The following is a 17,964-nucleotide window of genomic DNA, read 5'->3' as shown; positions in this document are numbered from 1 at the left end:
ATCGGAAGTGAAGTACGAGCATTCATAACTACATTTATTGCCAATTCGGTTGTAATATTAGTTTCTGGGTCAGCTAATGTTTTTGGATATGGTGTAAAATTGTTTTCCTCTTGAATAAGGTAAAACAATTCGCGGCGTTTACCAGCTTTCAATCGTTCAGTGAGTGACTTAATTCTAGCAGACATATTCTTGACATCTTCGCCAGTTCCTATGTCATCCAAAGCACTGTAATTTTGCTGGTTCTGTTGCCTTTCTTGCAGAACTTTGCTAGCTTTGCCAGGTGTATGCTTCACAAAATCCAATTCAGTAAAAGATCTTCTTGAGAGTTTCCTATTTTGAGAAGGGACACTCCAAGCTCTAGTCTTTTCAGTGCAAGCCAAGTCGTCAGGAATAAAGGTTTTATCTGATCTAATACAGTCCAAAATGAACCATAATACGGAACCCACATGTTTACACACACCACCACAACCTGCTTTACAAGCACACCAGGCTACGTTAACTTGTCCAATAACATTCAGCTTTATTGCCACATCATACTTGGATGATATCGTAAATGAAGCATCAACTTTAGCTTTTATAAATATGTTAAAGCCATCTGAAACTTTTTCTCCTGGGTTTATAAATACTTTATTCACTTTATGTGCTTTAAACATCCGTTAGCCGAGTGTTAAGTGTGTTTTAGCTAGAGAATCACAATGATGCTTGTTATTGACAGTTTCATCAAACGTTTTTGGTACAAATTTTAACTGTTTTGTCCAGTTCCCTTTTGGTACACTAAATTTCTTATTTACAGCTTTAGCTTTGCTCACTACTTTTTTAGATCCAGACCTAAGAATAAGAATTCTATTAAAATGTGAACAATAACTATAAGAAAAGAAGGTATCAAATTCAATTGTTAACTTACTCCATTTCCAGTTTTCATTGTCCTTAACCAAGGCTCAAGTGAAGATGGCCCCTACGAACTAGGAAGTTGGCTTTCATGAACAACCGATTTATGACGTATTTCCTGGCATGGCCAACTTTTTACCTCTCCGAGTGACGTATGTCACGGAGAGGTTCTAAAATCGACAGGCATGTGTGTTTGTGTGTGTGTGTGTCTGTCTGTTGTTCTTGACTTACACCCAGGGGAGCGCGTTCGCAGTTTCCGAATCGAAGCAAATGTGTTCGCTATTTCCGGACCGCATTCACAGTTTCCGGAAAATTCAAAACTTGAGGCTATCCACAATTCAACTGGCCACTATTACTTCATCTGACTAGTCAATTGTCCATTCCACATGAACACCCATCTGTATTCATTGGCGTCTTACACCACCATCTTCTGGGCGTTGTTTTTGTCTATCCCACATAGACACCAGTCTGTACTTACTTGCTTCTAACACCACCATCTTCTGGTCATTGTCCATCCACATGGACACCAGTCTGTACACACTGGCTTCTAACACCACCATCTTCTGGTCTTTGTTTTCGTCCATCCCACATGGACACCAGTCTGTACTTACTGGCTTCTAACACCACCATCTTCTGGTCATTGTCCATCCCACATGGAAACCAGTCTGTACACACTGGCTTCTAACACCACCATCTTCTGGTTTTTCTTTTTGTCCATGCCACATGGACACCAGTCTGTACACCTGGCTTCTACACCACCATCCTTTGGTCTTTGTTTTTGTCCATCCCACATGGACACCAGTCTGCACACCTGGCTTCTACTCCAACATCATTCTTAAGGTTAAGACATACGCGGCGATCAGCTAGGGTTACGAGAAACGTCTAGCCTCCCTAAGGTGGGGTGTCCACCAAAGGTTTTCGCAATTGCGGTTGTTCTTGCTTCTAACTGTAGTTCTTGCTTCTAACTGTAGTTCGACACCCTTATATACTACCTATTTTAGTAAGGCGAAGCAACCGGCGTATGCTTCATTTCAAACGCCAATATTAGTCAAGTCTCTCAAGAATGTTTAATTGTTCTTTTTTAAAACGATGTAACGTTCAATAAGGCGAATAACTAACGAAGAAAATGTTAAATATTAATTATATTTATTTTAATATTTAAGATAATCTTGTTTCTCAATTCAAAATTAATACGGAAAGAGTTAAAAAGCAGCCTATGTTTTTGTCTGTGTGTGTCCGTCCGTTGTTACAGTAGTGCGCTGCGTTAGAAGTTCGTTTTGTTTTGATGTGCAAAGAAATCCTACAGAACCATAATATTCCCTTTATCCTTAATATAAAGTGAATATGTGGAAATATTTTTCGTAATTATGATGCATTTAGTACTTTTGTAGCTTTAAAGCTCTATTTCATTTTGATATTCCAAAGATTTTTTAAATATTATTATTTAAAATGGATGTTTATATATTACTTAAGCTATACTAGATCTGTTTATAGCATAATCCTTTCTAAAGTGAATACAAGCACAACGCTACTATGTTGGTCAAATGAACCTTTATTTGTCAATAGGCCTAGTGAACCAAAAAGTAAACGCTTGGTTTTCGTTTCTGTAATGCAGAGACATTAACGGTTCAGAGTGAGCCGAAAGTTAAATACACTTTTAAATAATTAGGCTTAAATTTTATAATCATGGTGGAAATCTGGGCCGCGTTCAGCAGAGCCCAGCACTGTGAACAGTGTCCTACATAACGGGGTTTTGTTTATGAATTTTGACGTCATGGTGCTCAGCGCTGAGCTAGCGCGGTCTTCAAAGAAAATAGTCGGCTTTTTGGATAACGTGACGTAAAACGCGTAGTTCTCAGCTTGGCGAAAAAACCATGGAGGAATTAATACAAATAGCTTGATGATTCTGATGGGACTATAGCTATTTAATTGGCGTGAAATCAGTTGATCACGCGAGAATTTTAAGAGATATGTTAGTTTCTAATTTTAATTATAAAAGTTGTTATCTATCTCTATAAATATGTTATCATACAATTTTTGTTAAGCCTTGGTACCTTGCACGCTTTATTGCGCTAGCGTCATTTATAAAACGCGGATGACCGGAGAAAAGCTATGACGACAGAGCTCACCTCACTCACATTTCCAAAATCCGCTGTCTTTTTTGGTGAGCTCTGCTGAACGCAGCCCAGACCAGTGAAAGGTCTCATCGTAATCGGATTATAGCTTCGTGTTTTCATGCTTTTTATGATGCGCATTTACTTTCTGTGTGTGTAGCTACAAATAAGCTTTGGTGTTATGTAACGTTAACAGTCATGTTGACAAAACTAAGAAAATCGTTGAGGTGAAACGAGAGGATAGTGTTTACATGGCAACCCTGTTGTGAATATGGCTTTGAACATAGAGGGCATACAGTTGAGGAGTAGAAAATTGGGCCTTTACAAACACGTAAAGGTAATATCCCTCCAAAGTTTTATCTCTTCATTTCCAGTTTTTCGCCCATCGGATGATTTTAATGTGTACGAGTATATCATTATTGGAAGTAAAATGTCGTCTGATTTACAGTATATTTGCTATGCTTTGTACACTGCTTTAATATTTCATAAATTTTAACTTAAGAAACATTTCCATATCTGGGTAAATAAGTTTGTAAGTAGTCGTCTTAACTCGGAGATATTTTAATTAGTTTCCGCACCTTAATTTTAACAAATTACTAAATTAGCCTAAAATTAACCTGGAATAAACGATATTTATTGAGAACACTGTATTTAAAATGCGCGAGCTAAAGTAAAGTTTAGCCCCATACTCACCCAGACTGGTTGCCAACCCCAGATCGTATCCAACAAAAAATATTTAATTATAATTTGGAATTTCAATTTTAATGAATCCTAGTTTTTAAAATGCCCATTGAGAGTCTGTAACTAAACGTTAACGACCTCTAGTCTCTGCCAAGTGATGTAAATTTCAGACCTTCTCTGTGGGAAAGGGGGAATTCAATTACCTAGATTTACAAACTGACATCACATTGAAAGTAAGTTATCATTCTAAAAACTTAGTTACTCAACTATAAATGAAAGGGTATTGAAGGTTAAAATAACGTTACTACGAATAAATCAAATAAAAAATCTATAACTTAAGCTCCTGAAAAAATGAACATTAAGATAATTAGGGTGAAAACATAGTTTACAGACTAGTAGGATTCATAATATTTACATTTTACACAAGGAGGCCTGACTCACTGGGTGAGTTTATAGCTGGGCCTCCTCGCGTAAATGCTATGAATCCTCTTAGTCTGTAAACAATGGAACCTCAGCAAGATCAAATTTTCAAATCTAGCTATATAGCCAGCCGTCTATCTATTTTTAGCATTATAATTTAAATTAATTGATCGTGATGATTTAAAGTTAAATAATTATATATTGCTTATGTATTTATTATTTAAGTAATTTTATTTAATTTAAATAGTAAATTTAATGATGGCAATTAAGGGTTCCACGAGAGGGTAGAATTTATTTAAAAATTCAGTAATGTTTTCACCAGGGATAAAGGAGGAGCGTGAGGATATTTGTTTTCACGCTTAGGCCGGGGTCACCTTACAATAACTTTAGGTAGCCTAGGCAAAACATTTTATGGCCGGGGCCATCTTGTTCGTTTTGCGCTCTTTAGAGCTAAAACGATTGTTCTGACCCACGCTGGCTGCCTGGCTGGTTTTTTGCTGTTACCTGATAAGTTTCGTCATAAATATTTCGAAATTCCCGCGATTTTGAATTGAAAATTCACCCGAAGTTCACATTTCGCCTCATAGATAGCGTAACGTAATTTATTTCAATTCAAATTATTTTTCTGCCACACCGGGAACCGATCCCGCGACCTCCAGATCCATACTTGACGTCACTGAAGACGCCTGCTCCAAGCCTCCAACCAATCGAGCCACGCTCGCTTAGCACCTAAACCGAGTTAAGTTATAGTCAAGAGAAGAGAGAGGAAGAAGGATCTGGATACCCCCAACCCCCTCCCCGACGCGATCGACTGGGAAGAGACAGGCAGACGGGAGAGGAGAGACAGACAGACTTCGCAAGCGCGTCAGACTGGCTTTAGCGCTGTGTTGCTTGCAATTTTCTTTGCAATTTATAATTATTATATGTCTTTTTAATCCTAGGCAAGATTGAATTTCTTATTAGGAACATAAACATTACAGTTAATATTATCATATTAATCATAAAAGAAATTAAAGTTCTCCCCGACGGAAGGCGCGCTAAGCAGAGAGAGTTTATATCGTTTCTGAAGACTCGTCTGCTTAAAGTTAGGGTGATCATGGTGATGGTTTTATCCCCCTAAGAAATCGCGCTCTCGTTAGGTTGATTTACTAATGATAATCAACATAATGAAAAAATTAAATGTATTAACAAAATGAGTCGGCGTTTTAAAACTATAATTAGATTGGGACGGAGTTATCGTTGCCCACTATTTGTTTTGACAAGTTCGAAATGAAATAATCACTTTATGAAACTGACATTAAAAAATAGATAGATTTTTGCAGAATTAAATTATCATTTCAGTAATTAACAACAAGCGTAATTAACATACTCATCGAGTCAGCATGTTTTTCCGCTCTTGCATGGTTTACCTACTAATAATAGTTAATAATAGGAACTTAATTCCGGAGAGATACATGATTTAAGGCTTAATGGCTGATCGTGTTAGCTAAGCATACCCTAGCTGAGTTAGTCAGGTGTTTAAATGTAGCTTAATTCTGGAGATACAATTCTCAACAAACGCAATAAACATTATATTAATTAAAGTTAATATGAAAAAATTAAGGCTCCATTTGAATTGCTCAGCGATAATTATAAAATGAAATCAACAACTCTAGGGTAATTACAAAATGAAATCAACAACTAGACGATAATTGAAAAATACGAAATCTGACTCATTTCAAACGAAATTGACGTATTCAAGTATTGATTACCTTAATACCAACATATCAGACAATTATTTAATTATAATTTGTAATTTCAATTTAAATGGCCATTGAGAGTCGAAATGTAATATATTTCTATTTTTATTAGAGTTAAGAAATGTAATTTATTTTAATTACAGTCAAGTAGTTTTTTTATTATAGTGCTGAAATAAAATTTATTACAGTGCAGAATTATAACTAAGTATTAGAGCGCAGAATTGTTACAAAATATTAACTTTAGTGCTGAATTATAACAAAATATTAACTTTAGTGCTGAATTATAACAAAATATTAACTTTAGTGTGAATTATAACAAAATATTAACTTTAGTGCTGAATTATAACAAAATATTAACTTTAGTGCTGAATTAAAACAAAACATTAACTTTGGTGCTGAATTATGAAAAACTATTAACTTTAGTGGAGAACTATGAGAAAATATTAACTTCAGTTTTAACAAAAAAACAACAGAATTGTTGCGTTTCACAGTAAGAGCACCCATACTGCTTGATGGGTGATTATTACAAATTTTTTTTCACTCTGGATCTTCAGATTCGGATTGACCTAAACAGGAGTTAGTATTATTCGCAGGATTGACCTTAAAAGGAGCAAGTATTATTCGCATGAAGTGTGTACTAATTTCAATTGCAGGACATTTCTTACCACTCAAATTCACTTCTTTCTTGCTTAAACTTTCATTCATCTCAAAAGAAGAATTTTTTTCTTCCTTGATTAACTTTAGTGCAGAATTATAACAAAATATTAACTTTAGTGGAGAACTATGACAAAGTATTAACTTCAGTGGAGAACTATGACAAAATATTAACTTTAGTGGAGAACTATGACAAAATATTTAATTTCAGTCTTAACAAAAAACAACAGAATTGTTGCGTTTCACAGTTAGAGCACCCATACTGCTTGATGGGTGATTATTACTATTTTTTCCCCTTTGGATCTTCAGACTCAGATTAACCTAAAAAGGAGTTAGTATTATTCGCGTGAAGTGTGTACTAATTTCAATTGCTGAACATTTCTTACCACTCAAATTCACTTCTTTCTTGCTTAAACTTTCATTCATCTCAAAAGAAGAAATTTTTTCTTCCTTGTTAAGTGAAGTTTCCTTTTTCTCAGCAGTTTCTTTATTGTTAGTTTTTTGTTCTTTGTTTTTACAGGAATCAATTTTTTTTTCGTTTAGGTGAAATTTGTTCTGATATATCTAGGAAATGAAAATACATGATTTTATAGGATACTGGCCAAGCTTTGATTTTTAGAAACAAAAGCTTTTGCAAATTGAGGAAAACTAAGCTGAAATGTGGGTTAAATTTAATAATAAAGGTAAACCATAATGGCTAACAGTCCTAACATCTAGAGCTCAACATGACCCCAACAAATTCCAGCTGATATCAAGCATGCAGTTTGGTCAAATTCAGATATTAACGAGTTGTTGGAGAATACTGATATGTTGACTTCGATGGAGAATACTGATATGTTGACTTAGATGGAGAATACTGATGTGTTGATACTTCTAAAATTTAAAACCTAGAAAATCAAACTGCAGAAGATGTACAAAGTAAATTTGATGAACAGAAAATTCCAAAATAATAACTCAGTGTTATGTTTCTTGAACTTTGAATTAAACCTGGAATAATCAAGGTCACAAGGAATAAGCAAATAGCGAATATAATGAAAATTCAAACAATTTAAGAAAAGCACATGAAGCCGTGACTACATCGACTCATGTTTAGAGTGCAATATATTCTTTTTATGGGTTGCCAACCAACCAACCCATGTGGAGAATTCTCCCTGGATTTTTAGGACCTTATATACCGGCATCATTTTCTAATTCATCTCAAATAATAAACAGCGATCACTAATATTTGACATCAGAGTTTGATGTAAAAATGGTGAGAGTTGACGACACAATTTTCTTATTAATATAAAATAATTTTTTTGATGTCCTAATTTCAGAAAAATTCCGCATGATCTAAATTCATCTTTAATAAAAAACAGCGTTCTATGATATTTGTCATCAAAATTTTATGTTTAAATTGATAAAAAATGGTGAGAATGGTTTTGAATGTCACAAATTTCTTATTTGTATAAAAAATTTGTTCCCCTGATTTCAGAAAAATTCTGAACGATCTGAACCTAACCCTCTTTGTAAGGACTGCGTCACAGCTGGCAGTCTAATACTGATTCACATGGAGCAAATTAATGGGTGTTAAAATATTGCTCCCATTAAAGTTCCTCATCTTGCAGCGAGTCTTTACATTTATTGATCCATGGTGGAAAACAGCATAATTCTTATGTCCAGCTTTCCACGTTTGTGCAACTGAAGTGTCAAGTTGTCTGATTAATAATTCTCTAGAATCTCTTTGTTGTGAGCTGTGGTTGATGCGTCGAACTTTCGGTGGCTGTAGCGCAATTTTTAAGAATAATATGAATAATTTAAATTTAATTAGAATACTGAATGAACGTCGGAACTATCGTATGTTGAAAAATCCTCTGTTTCTTGGGGACTATCTTAAGATTTTTTCTGTGAGGATTATCGTGTATATAAAAATGAAATCTTTTTATTATGGCATCAAGAGTGTATAAAAATGTCCTATTAGAAATGGAAGCCATCTTTGGTCCCCGGAATTTGTGGCCGGAAAATATTTGGCGAATTATTCTTTTAAAACATTCTGAATCTAGTGAACAAATTGTACAACTTTGCGCTTTCGCGTATATCAATTTTGTTGACCGATATCTTCTTGAAAATGTTTAATGTCAAGTAGGTGGTACAACTGCATACGCTGATTATAAATCAGCCATTTATGGAAGTTTTTTCGCGTGAAATATGAATAAAAATCTGAGACAAAGTCAGTTTGCTTATGAATACACAAAATGTTATGCTATGTAGAGCAAGAAAAGTCGGAATTAGTCCCATGAAATCTCCGGTAAAATTGACATATCAGTATTCTCCGTCGATGTATCATTATTCTCCATTGAAGACAACATATCAGTATTCTCCAATAATGAAGCACTCGCATTCTGGTTGCCATTGTTTGTTAAATTCATTTACAAATTTTAATTTAGTTCATTTAGAAGCGTTTTCGAGTATTAAAGAAGATATTGACAGTATATTAAGCCAAATTCATGAAACTTTGTTGGATTCACACACACTTCGCATGAATAATACAAATAAGGATATCCTATTTCACGTGATCCCGTTGTCTCTACAAGGGCCGGCCGATTGCTCGTTTAAATTTGTGGGGGGTTCAGCCGCTTTCAAGAACCTTTCGGAATTCCGAGAGTGTTTTAGAAAGGAGTATCAGGCTACTGATTACTCTAGGCGCATTAAAATTGAGTTGGATATCAGAACAGAAAAATTCAGCGAGTCCTATGGCAGTGTCATCCGACATACCGTAGAATGCTAAGGAAGAAAGCTTTCGCTACCCTTGCTGAATTGGCTGAGGAGGCTAAGATTATTCAATCTGATCTCCTGGCCGAGGTAATGTACAGACCCCCTCCGTCAATGGCGGAATCCTGGGAACATGGTTTAGCATATGGGGCAAGCGCTACGATTGAGCAATCGCATCAATCGGTTCGTAAAGCCGTCAGTATGTCTGTTTCTGCGGATGCAAATGCATTTGCGGGAAACCAGGTGAGAGTAGGATTGGCAGCCTTAGATCCGTACTCTTATTTTGGAGTACAGAGACAAGTGATGAGCGGAGTAAATACTCGCTCAGGTAATATTTCTGGTCTAACTTTTAGTGCACATTCCAATGGCGGAAATCCGGTCCAAAGGAGAGGTAATCGGGGTATTGGGCGCTGTTACAAGTGCAACCAACCGCGCCATTTTAAAAGGGATTGTACTAATCCGGGAAAATGGGCAAACGAGGCAACCAAGATAATCGGAAATCCAAATTATTCCTGTGAGGGGTCTCGTGATAAAATTGAAACCAAAATAACGAGGGCCAAATCCAGGCAAGAAATTCGAAAACTTGGGATTTTCGCGCGCTCGGTTAATCGCTTTTCCGATTTTGGCGGGAAAACTCCCACATTATTGAGATTTCAATCTATGGGGCAATCGTTCTTTGGCTTGTTAGATAGCGGATCGTCAGTTTCTTTGGGCAATGAATTCATACCCATGTTTGAAGAACGAAAAATGGCGATAAAAGCTAATAGGACAATGGTTAGATTCGGTCGCGGCACATGCCGCGTAGCCGGAGATATCCGTCTCCAGGTATATTGGCCCGGAGGGAAAAGAAGGCAGCGCTTTCTTATTGTCCGAGGTCTTACACCCTCAGTTATTTTTGGGAGAGATGTTCTTCGAGGAACGGGGATAGACATTAGGGTAAGTGAAGGTGGGTGGTCAATCGGCCCCTTCCCTCAAAAAGTCATCCCGTTCGATACCGAAGAAATGGAAATAGGGGCGTCTAATTGCTTTGGCGAAATCGTCAAAAGCGAAAAAGACCCCTTAAATGTGTTAAAAGCTTTAGCGTCGAAATCGACCTGTAGCAAAGATGAAAGAGCTAGGTTGGTGGATATGCTTTCGGAATTCCAAAGTATATTCACAAAGAAACCTGGCGAAACCTCGCTAATTGAGCACTCTATAGAGACGGGCGACGCTAGGCCTATAGCGTGCCATCCCCGTCCGATTAGCAACAAGAAGAGGGAGGAGATCGACAGGGCTATTGATGAGTTGTTGGAATTGGGAGTTATACGACCATCGAATAGTCCCTGGGCGTCCCCAATTGTACTTGTTGAAAAAGCTAACCCAAAGCCGGGTGAGATCAAACGGCTTTGTGTAGAGGTGCGGAGGTTAAATGACGTCCAATGCCTTCGATACTTGATAATTTAGCGTACTTAGGGAAGGCGCGGTATTTGACGACAATAGATCTCACAAAGGGTTTCCTCCAAGTGAGGATGAAAGATAGCGATATACAAAGCACAGCTTTCGTGTGCCATAGGGGACTTAACGAATTTCTAAAGATGCCCTTTGGACTTAAAAACGCACCGGCATCTTTCATGCGATTAGTTGACCGTGTGTTAGGAGCCTGTAAATGGAATTTCGCTCTCGGTTTTTATGATGATCACCATATATTCCGAGACGTTTGAGGATCATTTGATTCACATTCGAGAAACTCTAGGCCGCGTTAAAGATGCCGGATTAACTATTAATCCGAGCAAGGTGCAACTTTGCATAAATACCGTTAATCTTCTCGGTTATTAGGTTGGTCCAGGGCGCTGTATGCCAAACCCGGATAAGTTTCGAGTGATTGAGGAATTCCCGAACCCTCGAGACGTGAAATCATTACTAAGATTTCTTGGCATGATAGGTTATTACCGACAGTTTATACCAAACTTTGCGGAATAGCTCGTCCTTTGTATAACCTATTTAAGAAGGATTCCACGCGGCGTTGGGAGGAAATCCATACCAACGCTATGCGGGAATTAGTGGAAAAAGTAAAGAGTACCTCGGAATTAGCTCTCCCGGATTTGAATAACAAATTTCTTATTCAAACCGATGCTAGTAGCTATCTGCACAAGAGACAGATAGAGGATTAATGCCTATCTGGTTTAAAAGTCGTGGGCTGACTCCAGCTGAGCGTAATTATTCCACTACGGAGTTGGAATGTCTTGCAGTAGTATTTGCTCTTAAGAAATTTAAAATGTATGTTGAAGGTACTGATGTGATAATCGAAACCGACCATCAGGCCCTTCAATGGCTCAAGAAGATGAAGGAACCAGTGGGTAGATTAGCCCACTGGTCTCTAGGCCTCGAACTATTTAATTACGAGATAGGATACCGCCCTGGTAAATTAAATTTGGTAGCCGATGCTCTAAGTCGGGCTCCAATCGAAATCAATTTGGCCGACGAAGAAGCCGTCACATTGGTAGCAACAGTAGGGGGTGACAAACCCAAGTTGGGTTTACCCTTTAATAGAGAAACCATAATAAAATCCCAAGTTACTGATAAGGCCCGTTCGCAATGGCGCTTTTAGCTCAAGCTGATTGCTGAGAGAGTAGGCGGATTTCACTCTCGGCGTCTTCTATGACTGTTCTCAATAGAGCTTAGGCGGGTTTCATGCGGGCGTAGGCTGGTAGCAGAGGCTGATTGTCGGAGTCAGCCTCGATCTATCGCTGCTAGATATATAGCTGATAAGCGTTATCTTTTGTCGTCTACTAAAACGCACAGAAACGAACTTTTCGTGCTTGGGTGGGTAACATGTCTCTAAAATAAAGTCGACGAAAAGGCTTTAAAAGCTGAATAGAGAGCGAAATAAATTGAAAATTTTGGTTTAGCCTTAGCAAAACTTTACCTCGATTTCCATCTTCTCACAATTCCTATTTAAATCTATCATGTCCTATATTATCCTATAATTTCAGGAAACGTCCTAAAATATCCGATATTTTTTGGCTATGTCGAAGTTTTCCTATGGTTTAGCATCAAATTTATCAATATTTAGCTCTTTTATCGCGATCACATTTATTAGATTTTTCTACATAATGTACGCCAAATAATAATATATATAAGCATTTTTATTTCAAAATTTGCCTATTATTTATAAGTTGGCTGCTCTCCCTGTGTTCGTCCTCTATTTTCTTGACGCCAGTGATAAGATTCAAGAATCAGCGCGACCATACCAGCGTTTATGTGAACGAATTCGCGGAAGCTGAAGCTGACGGCGTAAAGCAGACGCTTATCGAGTAATTTGGAAGCGGGAACTGCATTCTGTTCTATGGGCAATTAGCTTGAGCTAAAAGCGCCTTTGCGAAAGGGCCTATAGGGAGTTATCTAGTTTAATCCAGGAATTAGAGCGGGTTAGAAGCTCTGTAGACCCGGAAACGGCGGCTCAAGCCGGGGCAGTTTCAGATCAGTATATATTGGATAAGGATGGGTTGCTATTAAGATACTTTGCACCATGGGACGAGGAGGATGAGGATGCCCTAGAGAAAGCTTGGAAGGTGGTAATACCTCGAAGCTTAAGACTAGAGGTAATCAAATATTTTCACGACGAGCCCCTTGACGGCCACCTGGGTGTTTGTAAAACGTATAAACGTTTACAATCCCGAGTCACGTGGTCGGGTATGAAGCGCGACGTTTTAAAGTATGTTCGGGGTTGTGAGATGTGTCAAAAATCGAAGCCATCAGCACAATTAAAGCCCGGGCTGCTATCAAGCGTTCGCAGCGAAAGGCCGTGGTAATTAGTGACCTGTGATCTCATGGGTCCCTATACCCGCAGCTCCAAGGGTAATCAATACCTGCTCGTCATCGTAGTGACTACAAAAGTCTTTACACATTCAGCCACCAAATGATCAGGTATTTTCTTTTACCGGCCTTTAAAGCCTTGCGGTTGTCGTCGCGAGATTTTGCGGCAAAGCAACGGATAACATACCCAAATCGCCTATGCGCAAAACGAACGCCTACAAGGTAGCCATTAATTTCCCCGGTTTCCGATCTGTTTCCACAATCGCAAGCAATCTTTCTTTCATTGAAATATTCTATACTAGGCACTAAGCCTTTTGAAATTACCAGAATAATGCATCCTTCTCTGATTTCGCTTTTAAGTTACATTCATGTTTGGAAAATATCCACCCCAACTTTTCAGTGAAACGTTTCTGAAAAATTCATCTACGCTACCAAAATTTGGGTTTTTACCTCTCCGAGTGACGTATATCACGGAGAGGTTCTAATTTCGACTTGTCTGTCTGTGTGTCTGTCTGTCTGTCTGTCTGTGTGTGTGTCTGTCTGTTGTTATTGACTAACACCCCAGGGGACCGCGTTCGCAGTTTTCAAATCGGAGCAAACGTTTTCCCAAATTCCGGACCGCATTTACAGTTCCCGGAAATTTGGAAAATTGTATTCCACTTACCATAGCTATTATCCATTACGTGTCTAACACCACCATCCTCTGCCTATTTGTCCATCTCATATGGACACCAGTCTTTACCCACTGGCTTCTATAGTCCACCATCATTTTGGCACTTTTTCCATGCCACACGGACACCAGTCTGTACACACTGGCTTCTACACACCACCATTTTCTGGTCTTTGTCCATCCCACTTGGACACCAGTCTGTACACACTGGCTTCTACACACCACCATCTTCTGGTCTTTGTCCATCCCACATGGAACACCAGTCTGTAAACACTGGCTTCTAATCCCCACCATCTTCTAGTCTTTGTCCATCCCACATGGACACCAGTCTGTACACACTGGTTTCTACACACCACCACCTTCTGGTCATTGTTTTTGTCCATCCCACATGGACACCAGTCTGCACACCTGGCTTCTACTCCATCATCATCCTTAAGGTTAAGACATACGCGGCGATCGGCCAGGGTTACGAGAAACGTCCGGCCTCCCTAAGGTGGGGCTTCCACCAAAGGTTCACGCAATTGCGCTGTTCTTGTCCATAGCTGCGATTCGAAACCCTTATATACTACCTATTTTAGTAAGGCGAAGCAACCGGCGTGTGCTTCATTTCAAACGCCAATATTAGTCAAGTCTCTCAAGATAGTTTAATTGTTCTTTTTTAAAACGATGTAACGTTCAATAAGGCGAATAACTAACACTATTAGTGCGTCTAGCTACAATTTAGCTTTGGTGTTATTTAACGTTAACATTCATGTTGGAAAACTAAGATTATTGAGGTGAGACGAGACGACAGTGTTTTCACTGCAAACCAGTTGTGAATGTAGCTATCAGTATATGCGGTAAACAGCTGAAGCGTAGACTTCATTTCCTGTTCTTTTCCCCATTGACTGATTTCCATGTGTCCAAGATTTATCCATATTGGATGTAAAATGTCGTCTGCTTTACTGTATATTCGCTATGCTTGGAATACTGCTTCAATATTTCGTAAATTTTACTCCAAAAAAGAGAAATAATTCCATATCTAGGTAAATAAGTTTGTAGTAATAGACCTCTTGACTCGGAGAGGTAATATTTTGGTTTTCCCAACTTGTATTTAGCTCCTCAAGAATAGCCATACAATAAATGTCATCACGGAGGGGTTTTGTTTCGGCCGTATCTTTGTGTGTTTGTTGTTACACACCAGGTTACCACTTTCGCAGTTTGCAAATCAAAGCAAACGTGCTTACCATTTAATTGTTGTATAATTACTCGAATTTACCTGTTTTTATGCATTCCTCTCTAATGCAGACCGATCCAACTATGTAGAAATTGATTTCCGATTAAATATTCTACAGAAAAAAATAATTATGCGCATCATTTGAGTGTGTGTCTGCAAAGATACAACAAAGGCAACGAAAATTATATAAGTTTGAACTGCGAATCAACGGCACACCACTCGAATTAATAACCCTTCAACGACTCTTTTGCACTGCAAATATAGTCTACGCTTGACACTATCATTTAATCATGTACTTGTAACAGGGGTTTAAGCACAACATAATAGGGCTCCCCAACTCAGAACGATTATATTGGTCTGTAATTAATCAAAGAAGATAATATTACGGTTAGTTTTAGATGTACAAATATAGCCATGTACAGCACCGGAGCTTCCGAGATATCTAGGCCCGTGCTTGGCTATTTTTATGTGGTGAAATATCCAGTTTCATAGAGGAGATATTTTCACCCAAATATGTGTACTATATGGGGCTTTTGTGACAGTTACGAAGCAGGTCTTCCATAAATTGTAGTTGATAAAAAATGTTCGTGTCTAGTCGCCAAGTCCCGTAGTTGAGCGACTGAATACGCGGACGCGCGGAACCACCTAACGAAATGAACCACTCAGGCATTTAATGAACACTAACTAAAATTGTTTTTATTACTTGGTTATATATTAAGGCTAAAAAATACAGTCAATCTACCAAAAAGTAAATCGCTATGATAAAAAACATTATATTTTTTACAATATCGGTTTTAGGCTTCTGACTGGCAATTAACAAATTAGTGTTATAAACTGAACATCCTACCGGCCTTAATACGACCGTATTAACTGACTTAAAGAGTTAGTGCCATAATTTTCGTCATCCACAAACTTAAAATACGAAAAAAATCCTTGATAAATCTAGTTTATTATGATATATTTACTTTAGTTTTTGGTTTCTTAGAAAGTTATAAAATTGCAATCAAAGTTTTGTGTTTGGAAAAGGCCTAGTTAAATTTTGTTTCGTTTGATGACGTAGTAAGGAGAAATTTTCACTCTAGATGTTGCTCACGTGACGCCTGTTAGTGTCTCAGCGCCGCGTTAAGCCTATTTTATTCAGATTCGCGCGGCATTAGTAGGCTCCGAGAGTCTCGGGCGCACGCGCTTGGCTTTTCCACGAGATGCCGTGAGTGACGTAGCGAGGAGAAAAACCCGCCAAATATTTTCTCCGCAAATTTGCTTTTTCCCCCAAATTTCAAGTTTTCGGAGTGTTTTTTCTGTGTTTTCCCTGATATTTAAATATTTATTAAGCATATTTTTGGAATCAGAAGACTTTAAACTCTCAAAAATTAAGGTTTTCTTTAGATTTCAGATAATTTTTAAATCAGTTCGGTATTCCTTTAACATGAGAGCTTAACTATCTTCGGTGTCAAACGGCAAGAGGCATAATTTAACGATGGGTCTCTTGATTTCGCCTTCACTGGTACGTAGCGTAACAACTCTCGTGCAGCCATCTTGACCTGGATGTATTTGAATGACTCGAGCTAGCGGCCAACGTGCGGAAGGTTCGATGTCGGATTTGACGAGGACCATGTCACCGATCTGAAAGTTCCTTTGTTGCGTCATCCATTTTGGTGTTTGTTGTAATCTACTGATAAACTCTCGGAGCCATCGTTTATGCACATCTTGCTTAAGTTTTTGGAGTAGTTGCCAACGATTTAGTCTGTTCGTAGGTAGGTGGCCTAGATCAGGATCGGGAATAGATTGCAGGGATTCTCCGATTAGAAAGTGAGCTGGTGTTAGGACTTCGAGATCATTTGGATCGGATGAGAGCGGAGTGAGAGGCCTTGAGTTAAGACTTCCTTCTATCTGGGTGATGATTGTTGCAAATTCCTCGTACGTAAGTCTGGTGGAGCCAACGACTCTATGCAGATGATGATTGACGGACTTGACGCCCGCTTCCCATAAGCCGCCAAAATGAGGGGCGCCCGCCGGGTTGAAATGCCATTGTATACCCTGTCCAGATAGATGGTTGGTGACAGCTTCATTATGATGCTCGGACTGGATTATTTGTGCAAATTCCTTAAGTTCTCTGGCAGCCCCGACGAAGTTAGTACCGCAATCACTGTATATCTCAATTGGTTTGCCACGTCTTGATGTGAATCTCCTTAGGGCTGCAAGGCGTCGGTTGTCTGAGAGGAGACCATTTCCAGATGTTAGTCGCACGTCACATAGCATACAAAGAGTGCCAGATAGGTTTTGAATGTGGTCTTGCTTTTTGAGATGGGGCGTAACAGGAACGGACCCGCATAGTCGACGCAAGTTTTCAGAAAGGCCCGACTGTACTGTACTCTTGACTTCGGCAAGTCACCCATTAATTGGGTTACGGTTGAAGCTCTATGTCTTGTGCAAGTAACGCACTTCCGAGTCTGGAACCGTATGGCGTCTCGGCTTCTTATAATCCAATAATTCAATGACAATATTCCTTGGACCATTAGAGCGCCAGCATGGAAATGTTGTACATGAATTTCATGGATAAGTAGTTCTGTGAGTCGATGATGACGTGGTAGGATGATCGGATGTTTCATAGCAGATGTAATATTAGCGTAATTTAGTCGTCCCCCAACTCTCAGAATTCCATTGGTGTCTAGTTCGGGACGCAGACATAGTATTTTGCTGGTGTTGGTCAACGGTGTACCGGCTATTTCGTTCGCAAATGTCGTGCCTTGGGCAATTATGATTAATGTCCGTAGTGCGGCTTCCAATTCTTGGGATTGAAGTGGACCAATCATTGTTAAGATGAGCGATTGAGGATTTATCTTCTTTCGATGCCTAGAGAGAGTATTGTTAATGAACCGACGAATCCAGGCTATTATGCGCCGTAGACGAAGAAGTGTTGATTATCTCGCAAAAATTGAGTTGTCCTTTGTCTGGGTTGTTGAAACTACTAGGTTGCGTTTGGCTTCCTCTTCGAGACACTCTATGGAACAAGCGGCGGAGATTTGCCTTATTTCA

At 38.7% G+C, this 17,964-nt stretch overlaps 1 protein-coding gene across 1 annotated transcript; it reads right to left on the bottom strand.

Moving 5' to 3' along the window:
• Nucleotides 1-16,362: 16,362 nt before the first annotated feature.
• LOC149622724 (uncharacterized) lies at nt 16,363-17,741 on the bottom strand. The gene is made up of 2 exons (XM_089853509.1): nt 17,255-17,741; nt 16,363-17,141 (listed from the first exon to the last, which is right to left on the bottom strand). The coding sequence occupies exons 1-2, from the start codon at nt 17,739-17,741 to the stop codon at nt 16,363-16,365; spliced, it is 1,266 nt and encodes a 421-aa protein (XP_089709635.1).
• Between the last annotated feature and the right edge of the window lie 223 nt (nt 17,742-17,964).

Source organism: Phalangium opilio, unplaced genomic scaffold (genome assembly GCF_054372755.1).
Source record: "Phalangium opilio isolate 3A_F unplaced genomic scaffold, DU_Popi_V2 ptg000118l_1, whole genome shotgun sequence".
Classification (NCBI taxonomy): domain Eukaryota; kingdom Metazoa; phylum Arthropoda; class Arachnida; order Opiliones; family Phalangiidae; genus Phalangium; species Phalangium opilio.
Note: the sequence above shows the minus strand (reverse complement) of the source record. Positions and strands in the feature narration are given on the sequence as shown.